This window comes from Aquila chrysaetos, chromosome 9, assembly GCF_900496995.4.
Source record: "Aquila chrysaetos chrysaetos chromosome 9, bAquChr1.4, whole genome shotgun sequence".
In the NCBI taxonomy this organism is placed as follows: domain Eukaryota; kingdom Metazoa; phylum Chordata; class Aves; order Accipitriformes; family Accipitridae; genus Aquila; species Aquila chrysaetos.
The window spans coordinates 31,189,366-31,208,896 of record NC_044012.1 but is presented as its reverse complement, the minus strand read 5'-3'; the positions used below and the strand labels follow the sequence as shown (position 1 = coordinate 31,208,896).

Below are 19,531 nucleotides of genomic sequence, written 5' to 3'. Positions count from 1 at the left end.
AGTTAATGCTCTCAGAAATTTTAGGCTGTGGAAACTATCCAGGAAATAACATGGTAAGCATTTAAAAAACCCAAACTTATCTGAGAGAAAAGCAGTAGTTTGTTTCTAGATGAAGAAACACTTAATGCATTACAGTTGTGCTTTCTTATGACTGATTTCCCTTACGACCTAATGATTTCTGTTATTGCATGCTACAGGATACAATATACTTCTTGGAAGGAATTCATGAAAAACGTCAGATGTAAGATAACGTTTTGTTTCTTACTAGATCACTATTATATAAAAATGACAGATTACTTCTACATATAGTTGTTTCATAGTTGATAAACTCACATAGTTCCCTCTCAACCTCAGACCCTCTGAAGGTCCAGTTTCTATTGTTGTGATGAGAAGTTTAACCGAAGCCTTGCCGGAAAATAGGTACTAGTTTCCATGAAACACTATTTCATTATTTTATTTTTTTGTCTGTGGTTTGGCACTTCAATAGAAGTAGTATACTTTACTTTATTTCACCCCTAGACTAAGTCGCTTACTTCACAAACACAAATTCACTGAAGCAGAGAATTTTGCTATTCAGTTTGGACTAGATGTTGAGGTAAGTTGTCCATTCTTGATAAATACATTTGGAGATTAATTAGTATAACTGATCTTACTCATAAGGTTCTTGGCCTATAGTCCAACAGAAAGTATTAAAAATATTACAAATATAGTGGAATGTTACCTTACAAAGCAACTCGCTATACTTGAAAGCTGATTCAAAATTAGACTACTACATGGTGAGCTATGTTTTTATTTACAATAACTAACAAACCTGCAATGAGAAGTGGTGCAGAAGTACATCTTCTGATCAAAATAAGCGCTGCTGGGTCAGGAGAAGGCATCTTTGTCCCTTTAAGTAGCAGGAAACAGTGCTGCTAAAAAAAAAAAAAAAAGAGAATTCACTTGCATTTATTAACACGTAGTCTGTCTTCATTAACTGATTTATTCAAGTAATGCAATTTGAATATTGCCTCTGCTTTTTTGTTTTGTTTTGGGTGGTTTTTTTGTAAATAATAAAACCAGACTTATCTGGTGAGATAAAATGATACCACAATTGTTAGGGGCTAATTGGTAATCCATTTCTGTAATTAAATCATTCAGTGTACATGGACACGCTTTATCTCAAAAACATTGTGAACAAAAGTGTAGAGTTGTCAGTTCAAGACTGTCTGCTTAAAACTTAATTGCATCAAACTGAAAACTGTGTTTGGTTTTTTTTAAACAGCTTGTATACAAAGTGAAAGCAAACACTATTTTAGAGAAACTAGCTTCAGCTTCTGTTGGGAATTATGGTCACGAAGTCTGGTTGGATCTTGTGAATGAAGCCAAAGAAAATTTGCAAAAAATTCAGGTAAGTTTTTATTTCTACTCTCTTTCTCTAATAAAGTAATTCAAATTATAAAGGACCTTGGAATTCATTTCAGTTGTTTCCTTATGCAAACAGGATAGACAATTTGTTGTGGATTACTGCATAAATGCTCCATGGCCACTGTATGAAACCACTCAAGAAATGCTGAACCACGCTAAAGTCAGAGTAAGGTGTTTTATTTGTTTAAATTGCTTATACTCATCCATTCCTATTACATGGTTCTGTACAACTTGAGAGGGGGGACATCTTCAAATGAGTTACAGTCATTCAAAAAGTAAATGCATTATAAATTGTATGTTACCAAACATGAAGAAGCAGCAAGGCTTGTTCCGACCTCGTTCTGTCTATTGCTTAAGGACAAAAAAAGGCTTACAGTTTTATTTTCACACTAGAAATCAGGCTTTAGTTTTGAGTAGTAGTCTTTTTAAGTACCTTTTAAATATCAATTTTTAGGACTAAAAGCTCAAAGTGTTGCCTTTTTTTTCTTCATTATTTTAGTCTTTCCTGCCTTATCAAACAGAATCAGAGATATACATATTATCCATCTGATCCTGCATGCATATAGAAATCCAATCAGAGTCTAACTTTTAAAATAAAGACTCCAGTTTACAGACATACTAAGTTTTTGCTTATGTCTTTATTAAATTCATAGTACTGTCTGGTATGTTCTGCATGTACTGAGTTGTCAGCCAAACCATTTCATGCATTTGTTTCAGATCTTGAAGAAAGATGATAGAACCGTTGCTCCACCATCTGATGGGGCTCTGGTATCCATAACTGAGGTGAGGACAAACTTCTTGGCCCTGTAGTATCATATGATAAACAATTATGATGTAGAGTTTTAGAAACTGTACTACTGTTGAACTTTTTAAACAAGATTATATTTTATAGTATGAAAGAGGACCACAGTAATGACAGGTTTCAGAAATAAGCTATTCCTTCAGTCATAGAAAGATTCATTTTTAGATGCTCCAGAAATTGAAGGAAGAAGCTTTCTTAAGTGCTTTTAAGTATTTAATTTTGTTTCTTATTTAGTCCTGTTATATACTGGACGGGCCTCATCTGCCTTCAAGGAGACCCAGTGTAAAGTACTTACACAATTGAAATTTTTCATTAATGCTTTATTAAACAAACTTACACATGTAATTAGCTGAAATTCTTGAAAAGTCTTTATTTTCCTCCATTCTTCCTCTTTGTGGTGGTTATTCTGACCATGTAATATCACTGTTTGTTAAGCTAGATATTGACCTTAAATTTCTTGTCTGCATTCAGGTATTGAGAGCTCAGGCAAGGCTTACAACTTTTTATGGAGCTTTTGGATTAGAGAAGTTCAGGTTTGTTTCTGTTTGTTCATTAAGATTTAAAGTAAATTTAATTGTAATGGTTAAGGATGTGCCACTGAAATTAAGATTTTTTTTTTTTTTTTTAAATTTTTTTTTGTTAAATTTGAGTTCATTAAACTTTGAACCCTTCCTTCTCTTCCTGAAGTTTCCCATACTCTACTGTGGAGAAGGGAGAATGCAGAGAGGTTGAGTCATCCTTTATGTTGAAAACATATATTATCTGTTGCACATGTGCTAATTTGTATAGATTTTTTGTTTGTTTAATGTATATAGAAGGGGGTGTGATTTTATGCACACACAATCTACCACTACTGTTGTCTCTTACAGCATATAGTACTAGCCATAAAAGATTTGAGGTTCTCCTCCCCAACTTCTTTAATATTGACATATAACAATAATGGAATTTCTTTTCCTCCTCTCACTTCTAGTGGTATTGCTTGGACAGAATTCTTGAATAATGAAGACATTTTCAAGAATATCCTTTTTCAGCTAGAAGAAGGAAACTTATCTTGTGCACAGTACCTCTGGCTTAGGCACCAGGTGAGATGGCATAGACATCTCTTTGGTATTTGTGGAGGATGTTAAGTCTCTTAAATTTTCCAGCCTTATTGAACAGAATTAGACCAATATGGTTACAAAACAGCTTGTCATGGTTTAACCCCAGCCAGCAACTAAGCACCACGCAGCCGCTTGCTCACTTTCCCCCACCCAGTGGGATGGGGGAGAGAATCGGGGAAAAAAAACAAAAACAAAACCTCATGGTTTGAGATAAGAACAGTTTAATAGGACAGAAAGGAAGAAAATAATTAATGATAATAATAACAAAAATAAAAGAATTGGAATACACAAAACAAGTGATGCATTTTGCTTACTACTTGCTGACCAATGCCCAGTTAGTTCCTGAACAGCGATCCATTCCCCCCTCAGCCAACTCCCCCCAGTTTATATACTGGGCATGAGATCACATGGTATGGAACACCCCTTTGGCCAGCTGTCCTGGCTATGTCCCCTCCCAACTTCTTATGCCCAGCCAGCAAGAAGACTGGAGGGGCACGAGAAGCTGAAAAATCCTTGACTTGGTATAAACGCTGCTTAGCAACAATTAAAGACATCAGTCTGTTATCAATGTTATTCTCATACTAAATCCAAAACATAACGCTATACCAGCTAACAGAAAGAAAATTAACTCAATCCCAGTCAAAAGCTCCTCAAAGAAGCAAAGGTCTATGCCAGAATCTCATCTATTATCACAATGATTACCTCTTCACCTAGCTCCTTAGAAGGCTGAACTTCATATTGATTTAGGAATAAACCGGTATTTCTGATGTCAGAATGCATATTTCTAGGTCTGAAGGATGACAATTCTTTGATTTATTCTGTGGTGGTTATCATATTCCATTCACTTTCTTGCAAGCACAGCTCTCAGAATTTTTAATTGGACGTTTGCTGGCTAGCTTAAAATCCTTTAAAAATGATCATATAGACTCCTTACTCCGAATGACACATTCATAATAGTGGCTATGGGCTATTATATTCATTAGTGCAGGAATTTCAGGTCCATGTCTGTTGTTTTCTTAATAAGACAGAACTACAGTCTTTAGGACTAAAGTAATAATAAGTCCTAAAGTCTTGTTTGAGAAGACCAACCTCTAGTTTTTCTGAACAGGGCTATATATTTTTTTTTTTTTATTCCTGTCCATGATTACTGAGATTTTCTCTTTGTATTTGTGAAATCTATTGCTTCTTCCTATTTGTGAAACAGCTTTACAAAGTATCAGATAAACATATACTCATATATCTGTAATTGTTCTGTTTTAATATTTTAGCCAGATTTTGAAAGCAGGTTTGATGAGAAAATGCTGGAGAACTTGCTTAATGCCATCCATTTTGCTGTTCCTTTGAAGGAACTATGTTTGTGGCTTAGAAATGTTGTGATCCCTTTTGTAAGAAGAGTTGTGCCAAAGGGACAGGTAAGACTAATTTTCTCAGGCTAAAATAATTTTATAGTCAGACCTACAGACTTTTATATTTTAATGTCAGAACCTTGTTCCTCTGTCTCTTAAAGCAGCTCCTTTCCCTACAGTTTATATTTTAAATGATTTCTTATAAAACAAATTTCTAATGGCAAATTTTGCTTTGATAGATATCATAACTCTACTTATAACTGTATTTTTTTCAGAAAATATTAGCAAAATGGCTGGAACAATGTTCTCGAAACCTTGAATTAACTGATAAGGTAAGTCACGCTGCAGAAACGCTGCATGTCTTGTATTTCTATACGTATAATACAGTTTGTTAATATCAATTATTTTGGACAGGCAAATTGGCCAGAAAATGGACTCCAAATGGCAGAGATTTTTTTTACAAGTAAAAATCAAGGTGAAATGGGACTGACAACTTTTGGCCAGTGGACTTCTTTGGTAAGAAATGTAGCAAATATGAGGATTTGCTACTAAGAGACTTCAGAATATATGCTCTGTGCTAGACTTGGAATGGATGATAACTAGGTCACTTTTGGTTTTGGTGAAGATTGACTTAATTCCATGAAAGGAAGGAACTGAGTTCCAATCTTGGGTTTAAAGATTTAAAAAAAAAGGTCAGTGAAACATTAATAGCCTTTAACAGATGTATTAATAGTCTAAACATGAATAATATTCTTGAATATTCTGTAGTACACAAATAAACCTGAGCACTACAAAACACTTAAATTTCAGTAAAGATACTCCTTATGAACTTAAATTAGAAACATGTCTCAACTCTGTTGAAATTTTTGGAAATTAATTGCAATTTACCATGTGTTAAGGCCTGGAGAAAAGAGGTATTAAAAATCAGCTAGCTGTAAGGTTATGAATACTGAATTTGTGCGAACACAAATAAATTATGTATGTTATATATCCTAGCTATACTAGCATCTATAAAAGTGGTAGCATGAAAGTGGAGAAAGATAAAGCTCAAAGCTAACCAGCTGTGCATTTAAAAAATTGGAAACATTGACATTTTGTGTTAGATCTGCTGTCTTAAACTTCTGAATCCCACATTCAAAGTGCGTAATGGAAAGAAGAGAAATTTACTCTGTTAAGTCCCACTTTCAACATGTACTTGATTTTCTTTGTTGTATACCATATAAAGGTAACAGTTCAGCATATATATATTTATAAAAACTTCAAGGTTGCAAGGCATCAAAAATTGTTTGTGAAGTTTCTTGGAAAATCACAGGGAAAATAGGGTTCTGACTCCAAATAACATGTTGGCTGTAGGTACCTTGTTCCTAGCTGTTTGTCTTACCTGTCCTTAAGACTTTTGGTGAATGAAATGCTCATCCCTCTTCCCTGTGCAGGCTCTACTAGTGCATCGCTGTCTTTATATTTAGAAAGAATCTCTTCCTAATATCCTACCAGAATCTTCTTTGCTGCATTATAAGTCAACTACTCTTGTTTTATACCAGAGGTGTGGAGAATTATTTCTTTTCTTCCTCTTTATGATGGCACTTAATGGTGTTGAAGATTATAGCAAGTCTTCTAATGTTTCACTTCTAAACACTGTTTCAGAGATGTGATGACTGTGAAGAGGTACATAGGTTAAAGAAGCTGGTAAATGATTTACAAGAACTGATAACGCTGTACAGAAAATACAACTGCAGGCTGGCACTCTGTGATTTTGAAAAGGTAATTCTGCAGACACTTCAAAAAGTGCTTTTGAGTAGTGGATTCTTCTGAGAAGGAGAAAAATCTTGTAGCATGCAATTTAAAGTCAGACAATAGAGGAATCCTGATGGATTGGTTGGTTGAACTTGTGTTCATAAGCTGCTAAGACTCTTTGATATGTTGTGTTTGTTATAAATTTTGTTTGAACCGTGGGTATAAATATATAACGTGACAAGAAACTATGAGAAGGTATGGCTTAAACTCCATGATTTCCCATTCATTATAGATCGTATATTGTGGAGCAAGCATTAGCAACAGAAAAATTAGAAGTACAACTGAACAATAAGGGGCTTTGAAAAAGAAAGCTTTTATTTGAGCTAAAAAAGGATGCTAGTTCTTGAAATCATTGAACTGATTTCAATGGACACTGGATGTTGAATTATTTATTAGAGACGTAAAGGATCGGTACTAACATGTGTGGTGTTCTAACATGGCATTGTTCTACTTGCTGCCCAGGAAAATGCAACTACTATTGTGTTTCGCATGTTTGATAAAATTTTGGCACCAGAGCTTGTCCCGTCCATTTTGGAGAAATTTATAAAACCCTACCTGTGTGAACGTAATCTACAAAAGGATGAACTTCTTCTACAGTATATAAAGGTATTCATATTTTCTTTCTTTTGAAGAAAGCTATTTAAACATGAGTAAGCAGAATACAAATCTGATGACCATTTTTATTTACACTTGAATTTTAGGACAAGCTTTCAGATTAGCTTACCTCTGTCAGTGAACTTATTGATAGTTACTATTTCAGTAATAAGGCATTAACAGATACAAGGGAAGATAGCTAAATCTGTGCCTTAATGTCCAAAAAACTTCTAATTTTTGTTTATATTGTAAGATATTCCTTTCTTTTCTGAATTCAAATATCCTTATAATCTTTACCAAAATATACAGGATTTGCTAGAACGTTGTCGTACGCGGTCAGCTTCAGTATTTGAAACTGCATGGGAGGCAAAGGCAATAGCTGTCATTGGCTGTATCTCTGATACAGATGTAAGTATATTTTCTGAAATAGGCATCAAGTGGCTCTAACACATCAGTTCAGAATGAAACACATAAATTTTACATAAGCGTATGAGTACATTTTTACAAGTGGTATGAGGAGGAACAAATTGTATGCTGTCTTTTTATTCTGTCTTAGTAATCTTCTCCCATGTGATGTTCTTTGCTTGAGAATTTAATTGTAGTTTTGATGTTATCACATGGAAGACTCACCAACTTTAATATATATGAAACTCAAGCTCTACAGTGTCGTAAATTACTATAAGCTTTTTCTAATCTAATGTGACACGTTGTATTACGATAATGGATGCCCTTTATGAAAGTGGAGATTGGGCCAGGAAATAAAATGCTTGCCTAAATGAATCAATTACATGTGAACAATACTTCAAGAGATTACCTTGTAACTTATTTTGACAAGTAAGCTGTTTATGTTCCTTTTATAGCTGAAATTTGATGCAGTTCTACAGATAATGCATGGTGCTATGGTACCATGGAGTGCAGCAGTGGAGCAGCTGGTAAAACAGCATTTGGAAATGAATCATGTCAAGTAAGGCAAAATCCACAGTCCACCTCAGTTTTGTGTGTACTTTAAATTAGAATTCTGTTTTGGGGGGGGGCGAAATACTGTGTATCTGATGTAGTATAATGATTAAATTACATACCTATAGGTAGCAAATAAATTAATAATAGTCTAATCTGTCCATAGAGTAAAGTTACTGCAGGAAAGTTATAGACTGATGGAGATGAAGAAGCTTTTGCGAGCCTACGGGATAAGAGATACTAATCTTTTAAAGGACAAGCAGATGATAATGGTAAGTGATCAACATTACTCTTACTTCTATTAAACAAAAATCCCTACGCTACCTGCATGTATTTTCATGGGGTATTAGAAGCCAGACTTTTCAAAAAATCCTAGCAACTGGTAGTTCTCACTTGTTACCAATATCTGTTTTTCTTGTCCTGTTGGGATCTGGTCTTTGCCTGAAAGCCCACAGCTTCTAGGTAACTTGCTTAGTACAAGCTGTACAATTACAATGAAGAAGTAGCATGTATAAATTACTTGTTTTGTTATCCTATACATCAACAAACTAAAGTCCATATCTGTTTTCTTCTTACAGAGGCTAGTGAAATACATTCTTAAACAAGATACCCCTACTTCTTTGGAGGATGCTTTGAAAATTGTAGCAGCATATATGCTGCCCCCTGTGGAAGTCTACATTCTGAAGATGATAGACCTGATTGACAAAGAAAGGGTACTAAAATACTTCATGTCAGTTGATCTCAGAATTTAAAGACACTGAGGCTTATTTTCAAAACAGGGGCAAGTTGTACCACTTGCTGAAATCTTATACATGGTTTACATATAACTTTTTTTTTTAAATTATGGTTCTATTAATTGTACACATAACTACCTATACTTAACATTGAAAATGAGACCCTTGTCAGAGTTTTAAACATCATTTGTGGCAAAAAAGGATGAGAATTATGACCCACAATATACAAGACAAGTTTGGAACTGAAGTCTCTACATATTTTCACATACTGTTTTTGCTAGAGTTGTTTTGGGGCAAGTTGCTTTCTTGCCAACAAAAAAAAAAAGAGACTCTTTCTTCGGAGAAATGCTTTCTTCTAATGCAATGATATTCCACATGAGTACAGACCTGCCCCTTTAGTATTGAGAGCACCTGAATGTTTGTCTTGTGATACAGGGTGTTGAATGTTTATCTATGAGTATGAATTTTTCTTCCAAGTTAATTTCAAGTCTCAGTTTAGCAAAAAAACCCTGAAGTTATCTTTAAATTACATTGATATCCTAACTAGAAATATTTAACTTTGCTTGCTACATTATAGTTGGTGTGATTACCTTTATACCCTGTGGTTGTCCCTAGTTATGTTATTGGGATCTCTTTGACCTGAAGACAGGGAGGCATTTTGATTAAAGGAATCAAATTAACTCCCCTGCAAAATAGTATTTCTCATGTTAACATTTGTTCTGCCTTATTAGCACATGGTATTCTTGGTAATCATACTCTTATAAAACATTGCATAATTGCCAATGAACAAAACTGCATTTTAATTTGCCTATTAACCTGTAGTGAGTAAGCACATAGATTTTACTGAAAGCCTCATACATTTAGTGAAAACTATTCAGGGAGTTTAAGGAAGTCATGTCATAGTAAATATATTTTATAAAGAGACTTGAAATTCATCAGCAGAAGATTAATCTTACCGAATTGGCCATCAAGCAACCATTGTATCAAAGCAAGGACATACACATAACTTAGCTTTTCCAAAAGCAAATGCCCTTTCCTTTTGATTATTTCTGGTTTGCTTTTTATTCATTTTTTTCTCTCCAGGGAGAGGAATCTCTGACTTTGCTAAAATCTCTGACTCTTGCTGAAGCTGAGAAAGTTGCAGAGAGATTGACTGTGTGGGGAACACTGGTATTACAGAATAAAGCAGATAATTCTGAAGAGGTATCAAGTCATTTCACATCATAAAGTGTCTGCACAAATTATTCTAAATACTGTTCTTACCCAGATGCTTAAAAAAATTTAGGGGATACAAATGTAAAAACTGTGCCTTCCAGCAAAAAGAGATGATGAACTGGTCCTGCTTAAGAGCAAGAGGTTGGACTAGCTAACCTCTTGAATCCTCTTCCAACTTGAGTTTATTCTGATTCTGTATACAATTCAATTACTTTGTGTAATTTAAAGGCATCTCCACACAGTGGCATGGCTATCTGAATTCAATTAATAATTTATAAATCCTACTGCATTATTATACCTCTACTTCTACGTATTTTCCAGTTCTTTCTTTAGTTGCTTGGAAAACATCTATTTAAAAACTGGAGGTGTGGCTTTGCTATGCACCACAGTGGGTTGAAGCTTCACAGTTGACAGTACACATTACTGTCTTGCAACCACAGAAGAGAATTTTTGTTAACGGTTGTTTTAGGGAGTTATTCTGGGCAATGGAAGGAAGAACAAAGGCAGAAGGGTGGGTATTTTCAAAACTCCTGTGAGAGCTAACAGGCTGTATGGAGTACATACATATTACAGCTATAAAATATTTACTATTTCTAGAAGGGATACATGTTTACAATACCTTTCTGTTCCCTTGCTTTTCTACTGGTTGTATCTTAGACTTGATAATTGTTGCTTAAGAAGTTTGTAGAGCATTGCATAGTATTTTAATGGAGTGGAAGGCTGAGTGTCACTGTCTGTTACTGGCAACATTTTGACCAAACAAAACATTAATCTCTTCCTTTCCTGCAGCAGAAAACACAAATGTTTATGACTAAGACGCTTGTGGAAATCCTTAAATTCCTGTTCAGCATTCAAAAAGGTAAGCTACAACTTAAAAATCTTACATTTTGTCTGTAAATGGAGTCAGGAAGTAATTGTTTTTCTCCTCCAACAGACAATCCTCTGAAGAAAGATGAATGTGAAGCAAACCTAAAGATGTTTGAAACACTGGCTACCCTGCAGGTAGGTGTATTTATAGTTTCAAACCACTTTTGATTTATTGTATTTATTCCAGTTGTTCTTATAACATGGATGATGTTAAAAATTAATTGTATTTACAATGTATGTGCAAAGGTTGTTTTTATTATTGACTTCAAAGAGATTCTAAGGCTAATCTAGCAATTTAAATAGTGCCTGGGAAAGTTCCCAGTTACTAGAACTCAGTTGTCCATTTAAACCAAAAAATTAGATGCTCTCCCAAAAGTCTTAAGTGCTAACACTTCAAAGATTTCATGATAGCGTACTGTAATATTTTATTAAGATCTTATTATGGTTTGTAAACTTAAATTATTTCATACAGCATTTGAACATGCAGTATCCTTCAGGTTTTTTTTATTTTGCTTACCTACTGCCTAGCAAAATTCTCTAATTTATTATGTAAATCAGTAATTGGTAGAAACTAGTAAAGTCAACTTCATACTCAAAGTATTCCTTTAAGAATGAGACAGGAAATAAAGACATTTTAACAACAAAAAAAAAACCCACAACATTTTTAAAGGAAGTTACATGAATACAAATATATAATCTTATTTTTTTGTTGCAGGGAGATTTTGATATCTTTCTTTCAGTCGAAGAATTTAGGAATCCTTCACTGATGTCTAGGCTTCTTGAGAATCACATAAAAGCTTATGAAACTGTCAGATCTCTGTCAAAGTCTAGAAAAGTGCAAACAATGAAGTGTAATTCAGAAGATGGTAAAACCAAGAACCGTTCTACTGAATCAAGGTTGTATAGACTGGCTTTGCTCCTGCAAAGGTCAGAGCAAGAACTGGGAGAAAAACTGGCCTTGAGAGCACTAGATGCTGGAAAAGTTGAAGATGCTGTAAAAATATGCAGGTAAAACTGCAGAGGTTTTTAAGAGTATAATTTTTAAGGGGCTTTTTCTGTACTATTTTTGATACTTTGCAGAAGGAAGTAGATGTAGAGCAAAGGAAAGGGGTTTTTTGTTTTGTTTTAGTTTTTTTTTTTCTAAAAATGAGTGTTAAGCAATGTGCTTATATTGCTTGTATGCAATACTGAGTTTAGAATTAAGTTGTAGTCTCTGAAAATTGCCATTGGTTTTTGCCACAACATGATTACTAAGTAAAAAGACTCCCTACAGTTTTATAGTGAGAGATAGGTAAGGCACAATATTAAATAACCATTATGAGAGCTTCTCAGCTTACACAGAAGAAAACTATTGTATGCTGACTGTACATAGCATGTCATGGTTTCTAGCTGGTCTCTGCCTCATGCTTGGGTTGTCAGATAATTCAAACTTACTACCACCTCTTGCCAAAAGAGATGAGATGAAAATGTTAAATATATTTCTTATTATTAATGTGTTCTGTGTGCTTCAGTATATATCTCTAAGGTAAGCTCCGTTGTATTTTTTCACTTTAGTCACTTCAGTTTTAGTTGCAGTGAGTCATATAGGTGAAATAAGTAAGAGAATTAAATAATTAGAACAGAATATGGCCTTAAGTAAAAGCCCTAAGGACTATTTTTTTTAACATCCTTTTTTTTTAATAGGGAGTTCTATGAAAATCACTGTAATGAAGAAACAGGAAGGCTGCTGTTTTCAGCATGTCAGAGGCTTTGTCATATGTTGGGAGCTGATGTTCCAATGATCACTCCTAATAATATGAATCTTCCAGCAGTGATCTATGAAATGGCTTGCCAAGCAGCTACAGTATGTAGTCCAGGTAATTGCTATTATCATGTATTTGTGTTCATGTTGGGAATCCAACTTTCCAAACAATATTTAATGAACATGAAAACAAAGTGAATTTCTATATATGCCTCTGTAAAAATAGGTGCTGTAAAAAGTTGTTTCCTTTTAATAGGACATGTGAACCTTCCATTCATAGTATGCTAATGATCTTAGTATTTTTACAGATTTACTGTTAGATTCTGTGGAACTATGTAAATATACTTTGGCTGCCAAGGAAATTTACAGACAGTGCCAAATAGAAAACTATGGATTTACAGTAAAGGTATTTTCTGCTAACTTAAATACATTTTTTTAACATATTTAATGTCTTGACTGACTGAATAGTGTTCACTGTACATACTTTTTTTTCTCCCATTTCTCCAGCAATATTTAATCAGCTTGTTTAAAAAGCAAACAACCCCCCCAGCTCTACAAATAAAAATTTTGCTGCATATGTGTGTGCTTCAGCATCAAGAGTAATGTGATTTGAGCGCTAAAAGCAGTGCAGCTGTGGCACAAACACAAGTGGCATTCTCCACTTACGTTTCACTATAATAAATCCTGCTAATGTGACTGAAAATATTAGTGATTTTGTTGAATAGCTGCTACCAGGACTGCTAGAGACCTAACTTCAAAAAAGTTAGTTTTGGTTTTTTTTTAAATAGGTAAAATATGGCAGGGAGGCTTTGATTTTTAAATGCATGTATTATGTGAAGGCATTTCCAACAGTTTTGTAAAACTTTTAAGATGGATCAAGTTCTTGAATAGCGTCTTTGTTTTTTGTTCAGGTCAAGCAGTGCTTTAGGCTACTTGAAATGAATGGGCTCTTACAGTTTGAGTGGAATAGATCAAAGTGGCTAGGCAAGCATATTTATGCACTGAATGTTATTTTTATAAAAAAATATCTATTTGAAAAATGTTTGCTTATAATATTTGGCTAAGAATGTTTATGAAAGCCTCCATTAAATTAATTAAGAATGCATTTTGGCTGTACAACTAAGTAACTGCAACATTAAAGAGAAATGTGGCCACTCTAGGAAATGTGTTTAATGCTACTGGCCATTTAACAAAAAATAGTATAGTAGAATCCATTTTCAAATAGAAGATCACGTTCTATTCCTGTATTTGAAAACTGGAATCTCTTGCAACACTTTGTTAGTAGACTTGTTAGCTGTTCTTTTTATTCTGTGTACTTTTGACAATGTTCTTATTTAGACAACATCTTTTGGAGGAGATAAAGATCCTTATGAAGAGTGGACTTATGATGACTTCTTTAATGAAGATGGGATAGTTCTTGATCCACAGATAGCTCTTCCAGTTGCATATGAAACTATTTCTTCTCTCCTGCCTGTTTGTGGTAAACTTGCTTTCCTGAACATTGAGTCAATATAAAATCTGTATTTCATATTAATTTTTGTTTAGGAATATAAATAATTCAGCATGTGTATGGAAATTATTGCCTCAGAAATCTCAATTAGACAAACTCATGGAAGAAATATCCATTGGGGGGGTATAGAATGTAAAGATGACTTTGTTTTTTTTCTGGTTCAGGAAGAATCTGAATTACAAATACCTGAAAACATGGAGAATGCTCTGGAGAAGTGTTACTATAAACTTGCCCTGTTCTTATGATCTTCTCTAGACATCTTCTGGTAGTCACTAACGGAGACAGGATTTTATCAAGATGAATTTCAGCTTATTCTAAAAAGATTGTCCTTGTATTATATACCATTGTAGATACACACAACTTTTTGAAAATTTCAAGTATTATAAACAGAATCTTACATTGTAGGTGCTGAAAAAAGACACTTCCAGCTCTCTAAAAGAAGCACTGCATATTTTAGAATTATTTACTTTTAATACTTCTTGATGTAAATGCTTTCTTTCATAATGTGTCTTTGGTGTATTAAAAAGCATGTAATTGCAAATACTGTTGCACAGTGCTAAATCTACCTCTAAAGGATATGCTTATTTGATTGATTTAAATATTTATTACATTCACAGATAAAGTGTTTATGCTGACTGTCTTATCAAGACAAAGGGATTTACACACAAAGTAGTTACTGAAAACTGTTGGTTTGTATTCCTTTGTGCATTTGAAAATATATTTATTCCCTCCTAGAAAATAACTTCTGATGAGGCACAGTTAAAAACAGCAGTCCTGGCTGTTGGAGTTCATGTGTGTTTATTTTACGTACTGTCCCTAAAGTATAGTATTTTTAAGGTACTTCCAGGCTTCATAGTGTTGCTGAGATCTTGGTACACTGCTGATGTGTATTTGTCTGTTTTTCAGAGGACAAGCTGTATCCGTTGGACTCTACAAGCCTGGCAAACTGCGCATTTGTTAAAGGTATCATGATGGCAAATTCACCACGCTAAAATATAAAGCAGACCACTAGAAAATGTGAGGTTTGAGTTAAACCTACACAAGCATGCATAGTTTTTTAAATAGGTGCTTAGGTGTTCCACTTAAAACCATATTCTAGGGGGATAGCTTGGTTCAGCACAGAAGACACCAGTTTGGATGATAATTACTACCATTCAGCCGTGTGATTTTGAGCATGGTGTCAAAGTCTGTACTTCAGTACAGAAGTTCTACCACTGTGAGCTAGGATCCATTAGAACCTTTCTAAGAAGGTGACCAACTTCTGGTTTCTGAACTAAAATGGGAGTCTCTAAATTAAAAGCCCTGAAAATTTAAGGTTTCAAAGGGAACTAAGGCTGATCTTGTGTCACAAATTTAATGAAGAAAAAGAAACTGCTCTGATACTAATTCCAAGAACGATATGCTTAATATAAAGATACTAATTATTTTCTGGGGTTGTTTGTTTTTAAAATATGTCACAGGACAAAACCTTCTGCTGCCAACTAGAACTCCCATCTGTGCAGTGCTACAGAACCTCATGGAGTGCAGTCAGTGTGAGTTAGCTTTGCGGCTAATAGTCTGTTCATTTGGATCCTGTCTTCAGCACGCTGTATCAAATAACATGGATTTGTCCCTGAGTGAAAAGGTATGGCAAGGATGATGCTGAATTTTGCCAAGAGTAAATCTTAGAAGTATGCCAACTATTAACAAGTTTAGAGTAGTTACGTAAGAATTTGATAGCTGTGAGAGAGGCTTTTGCCATGACCTTTCAAAAATTAATACCACTTGATCAGATGTTGAGTCATTTTGTGAAAGGAGCTGATAGTTTCCTCCCTGTTCTTCATGGTCCTCTGTTTCTCTTTGCAAAGTATGTTCAGAACTAAACTTCTAGTCTCTGCAGGGAGGCCAGAAATAAAATGAATGTTAATAATAGTTTATTATGTTCTTTCACATTGTTTTATCATTGGTTAGTATGGGAAATGTTGCAAGTAGGATATTCAAGAAACAGTCCTCAGTGAAAAAGCACTTGGAAACATAAATCCTTTTTCTACCTAGAAGAGATCTTTATAAGACCTTAATTAAACCTGAAAATACAATTACTATAGTACCTTGTATTATGCTATAAATGACAAGAGAATTTGAAGGTTTAGAATTTATTTTTAACTGTGTGCTGTCTTTTTTTTTTTTTTTATGATAGCTACATGATGGCAATATGCTAGCTGAAACCAAAAGCTTTCTCATTGCTATGAAACAGAAGTGTACTTCAGTAATTATGACCACTATCCTGACCTTACTACACAAGGTAAGAATGCTCTGAAAAGGGTAAGAGTGAGCCCCTTCTGCTCTATCAAGAAAGATGCTACCCTCCTCATTGCAGAAGCCCATTCTGAAATTGTCATGTAGCCAAATGCCACAAACCCCACACATTCTGGAAAAATCACACACCTTGGAAAACCGTAGAGAAGGTGAAGGGAAGCGAAGGGACAATATTGCAGTGGTGGGAAGGGATTGGGTTCCACAGCCTCATGTCTCAATACCAGAACAGGGCGTGGGCTGGATGGCCTGACAGCATTGGCCTCTGCAATCCCAGCTGCCTTGCTTCTTACCGCAGCTGGAGCACATGTTTCTGAATAGCTTTTGAACTGACACCACATCGCTGGCAGCCACACATTGTAGCCCTGATGTATTTGAGCCTCTTGCAGACTATGGGTCTTCGATCATACACTAGTTGCTCTGCCTGAAAGGTTAGGTACAGTGGGAGCTTAATCTTTGTGGGATCCTTTAAGGACTCCTAAATTATAACAATGGCCTTTGTGATCTGTAGGTATTCTCTATCTCATTTTCAATCCTGGTTTCATTTTAGATTTGTAGACTACTTCTAGTTGAGGACAGTTTTTAAAAAAGTTATCTGTAAAACCTGCAATATACCGTCTTCTAAGGCAGTTTAGACTAAGGGAAGTTACTTTTAGACTGGCTTCAGTATATTTAGATTTTAAGTTCTAAAACCTGAAATGCATTTTTATTCTTTTTTTTTTCCCCTCTAACTTGAAGGTGGAATACACCTCTAAATTACCGAGTACTTTTCATGTGTTATACTTTATACAGAGACACCTATTAAAAGAAATTCCTAAAGTTTATACCTTGTTCTTTTTTTTCTTTTTTTCTTTTTTTTTTTTTTTTTTTTTTTTAATCCCTAAAACACAGGTATTCAACTGTCGTCTCATAGATCAGAACCTGGCATTGGGATATTGCACAATTTTGCCCAAGGAAGATATGTTCAATAAGCTGTGGGATGTCATAAACAATACATGGCAAAATTACAGAAAAGTTTTGGTAAATTCACAAGGCAATGTATTTCTTCAGAAAATATGAATGTTAAAGAGTTTCTTTAAAAAAGACGTCAGCAATATCATATGGAAGTGTGATAGATTGCCATTATTAAGGGTTTAACTGTTTCAACAAGTTCCTCATTTAGGGCACCACTGAGAGAGAAGCTACCTCTCTTTACTACAGTGTAAGATTGTACACAGGCAGTTGCTGTGAATACTTACCATGATCTAAATCTAAGTATTAGGTTATCTTATCATGACTTATTCCAAAGCTCGAAATTGTTTATTTTAGGTCCCACCATAATTTATACCTACATTATATTTTGGAGAAATTGTTCTCTGACAGCAGTCATCAAGAATGGAATGAATAAATAAATACATCTATTAAAATATAAAGGAAAGTGGGAAGTAAAGCTTAACAAAGAAATGGGGAGGAAGAGTAACATAAATTTGGAGAAAAGATGATGTCTAAAAAATACCTTTTATATTAGTTTCACGAGTACAATACTAACAAAACATTTTTGAGAAAGAAACTCAATTTTAAAGTAGATTTGAACTGCCAACTCAGGAGGTGGGGTAAGCCTGATACTACCTTCTGTGAGGTTTGTTTTCATTTTACACAGTTATGTGATCATCTATGAATTTTTTTATGTTCCTCTAAGGATTTAGACCTTAGGATTCCCAATTTTCAAACTATTTATTATACTTGTATTCACTTCCCTTCTCACTCCTTTTAGGCAGTAGCTCTGGTTGGAGCACAGCTTGCTAACCAATGTGGTGAAGCAGAAGAAAATAAAAAATTCCAAGAATTAGTTACTGATGCAGAATGGGGTATCCAACTCGGTAAACTTGGTGTAAGTTTGATTTTATTTTTTTTCTTTTTTTAATTATTTATCTTAGGGTTTTAGTAACTGATTAAATGTCAGTATATTTAGAGATGTATTGTAATTTTTAGACAGATTTCCCATTCAAATGTAAGGAAAGCTGGGGGGTGGTTTTGTTTTTAATTTTTCATTCTGCTTGTTGTCTTAAATAAACCTCAGAAACTGAGAAATGCAATAATTGAGGGTGCTGTAAAAGAACTTTTAAGTGCCTAAGTAGTATTTGGCACAGGGCATAGTCAGCAAATGCACTGCTTTTTGCTGCTTTAAAAATCTCCGGATTGAAACTAAAGAAAATGTAAGAGGTTAACTATATAAGGAAATAGTCTTGATATTGCCTAAATGACTTCTTTGGGAAGAAGATATAATGTTTATTTATCTGTAGATTTCTTTTGAGACTGTATTTAGACAACCACCAATAAGGAAGAAGGAACTCATAAGAACGCTGGTACAAAATCCAAAAGTAGACACAGATCTCATATTGAATTACTGCAGGTAATAATTGAAGCAAATAAATTGTATTTAATTATTGCTGTAATAATAACAATGCCTACTGAAATCTATTTTAATTTAAATAGATCCTAATTAATGTCATATGCAAATTGTTCCTTTTTTTTTTTTTTTATATTAATCACAACACATACTGGTCTCCTGGTGAATTTATTCACAAGGAGATAAGCACCTTGATGATACCAGAGGTCACAGAGAAAATAATATTCTGTCGTCTTCTAGTACTTTCATGCTGGACAGTGATGCCGCACTGCAGCTTTGCATTGAAACACTTCTTCTCCAGAATGCTAATACAAATCATGTTGAAGATGACTCTGCAGAATACAGCAAGAAGCAACCTCATTCCACATTACTAGCTAGAGCACTAGAAATAATTCCTCTACTGAAAAGCACAAAAGACCTGGTCACTAGCCTGAGTGGAATATTGTACAAGGTAAAAAATAAATTAAAAAAAAAAAAAAAAGACAAAACAGAAAAACCCATGCCAAAACAAGCAAAAAGAATCCCTGAAATATGCATCTAGTCTCAGATGTCACTTGAATGACAGATTAATAATTCCACAGAAATTTGAAAAGGTTATTTTTTTCTGGTTTTGCTAAAGAATGTAAATGTTAAGTTTCAGTTTTCTACATCTCTAGAACAAAAAAATAGAACAACATATCTAATTTTCTTTAAAGACAGGTAGAGTCTTTCTTCCCAACTTCCCTTAAAAACAACCAGAAAATAATCAAACAAAAAAGTCATTTCTAAATATCATAGCACACT

The 19,531-nt window shown here is 34.3% G+C and overlaps 1 protein-coding gene across 13 annotated transcripts in view; it reads left to right on the top strand.

The window, feature by feature from the left end:
• Positions 1-19,531, top strand: part of KNTC1 (kinetochore associated 1) — a 41,411-nt gene that overhangs the window by 7,655 nt on the left and 14,225 nt on the right. For 9 of the 13 annotated variants that reach the window (XR_005933218.1, XM_041126201.1, XM_041126204.1 and 6 more), the window contains 31 exons: positions 198-241; positions 355-420; positions 520-595; positions 1,265-1,390; positions 1,484-1,573; positions 2,125-2,190; positions 2,681-2,742; positions 3,180-3,291; positions 4,578-4,721; positions 4,931-4,987; positions 5,070-5,171; positions 6,300-6,416; positions 6,912-7,055; positions 7,353-7,451; positions 7,904-8,007; positions 8,167-8,272; positions 8,579-8,713; positions 9,818-9,937; positions 10,739-10,808; positions 10,884-10,951; positions 11,532-11,824; positions 12,500-12,672; positions 12,866-12,963; positions 13,896-14,037; positions 14,974-15,030; positions 15,528-15,691; positions 16,244-16,348; positions 17,251-17,379; positions 18,113-18,229; positions 18,642-18,751; positions 18,989-19,199. Coding sequence is in view for 12 of the 13 variants with exons in the window: in XM_041126201.1 (XP_040982135.1) it covers positions 198-241; positions 355-420; positions 520-595; positions 1,265-1,390; positions 1,484-1,573; positions 2,125-2,190; positions 2,681-2,742; positions 3,180-3,291; positions 4,578-4,721; positions 4,931-4,987; positions 5,070-5,171; positions 6,300-6,416; positions 6,912-7,055; positions 7,353-7,451; positions 7,904-8,007; positions 8,167-8,272; positions 8,579-8,713; positions 9,818-9,937; positions 10,739-10,808; positions 10,884-10,951; positions 11,532-11,824; positions 12,500-12,672; positions 12,866-12,963; positions 13,896-14,037; positions 14,974-15,030; positions 15,528-15,691; positions 16,244-16,348; positions 17,251-17,379; positions 18,113-18,229; positions 18,642-18,751; positions 18,989-19,199 (3,507 nt within the window). In the remaining variant the exon portion in view is untranslated. The remainder of the gene's footprint in view (positions 1-197; positions 242-354; positions 421-519; positions 596-1,264; positions 1,391-1,483; positions 1,574-2,124; positions 2,191-2,680; positions 2,743-3,179; positions 3,292-4,577; positions 4,722-4,930; positions 4,988-5,069; positions 5,172-6,299; positions 6,417-6,911; positions 7,056-7,352; positions 7,452-7,903; positions 8,008-8,166; positions 8,273-8,578; positions 8,714-9,817; positions 9,938-10,738; positions 10,809-10,883; positions 10,952-11,531; positions 11,825-12,499; positions 12,673-12,865; positions 12,964-13,895; positions 14,038-14,973; positions 15,031-15,527; positions 15,692-16,243; positions 16,349-17,250; positions 17,380-18,112; positions 18,230-18,641; positions 18,752-18,988; positions 19,200-19,531) is intronic. The other 4 variants (XM_041126199.1, XM_041126202.1, XM_041126209.1 and 1 more) reach the window with 4 other exon arrangements.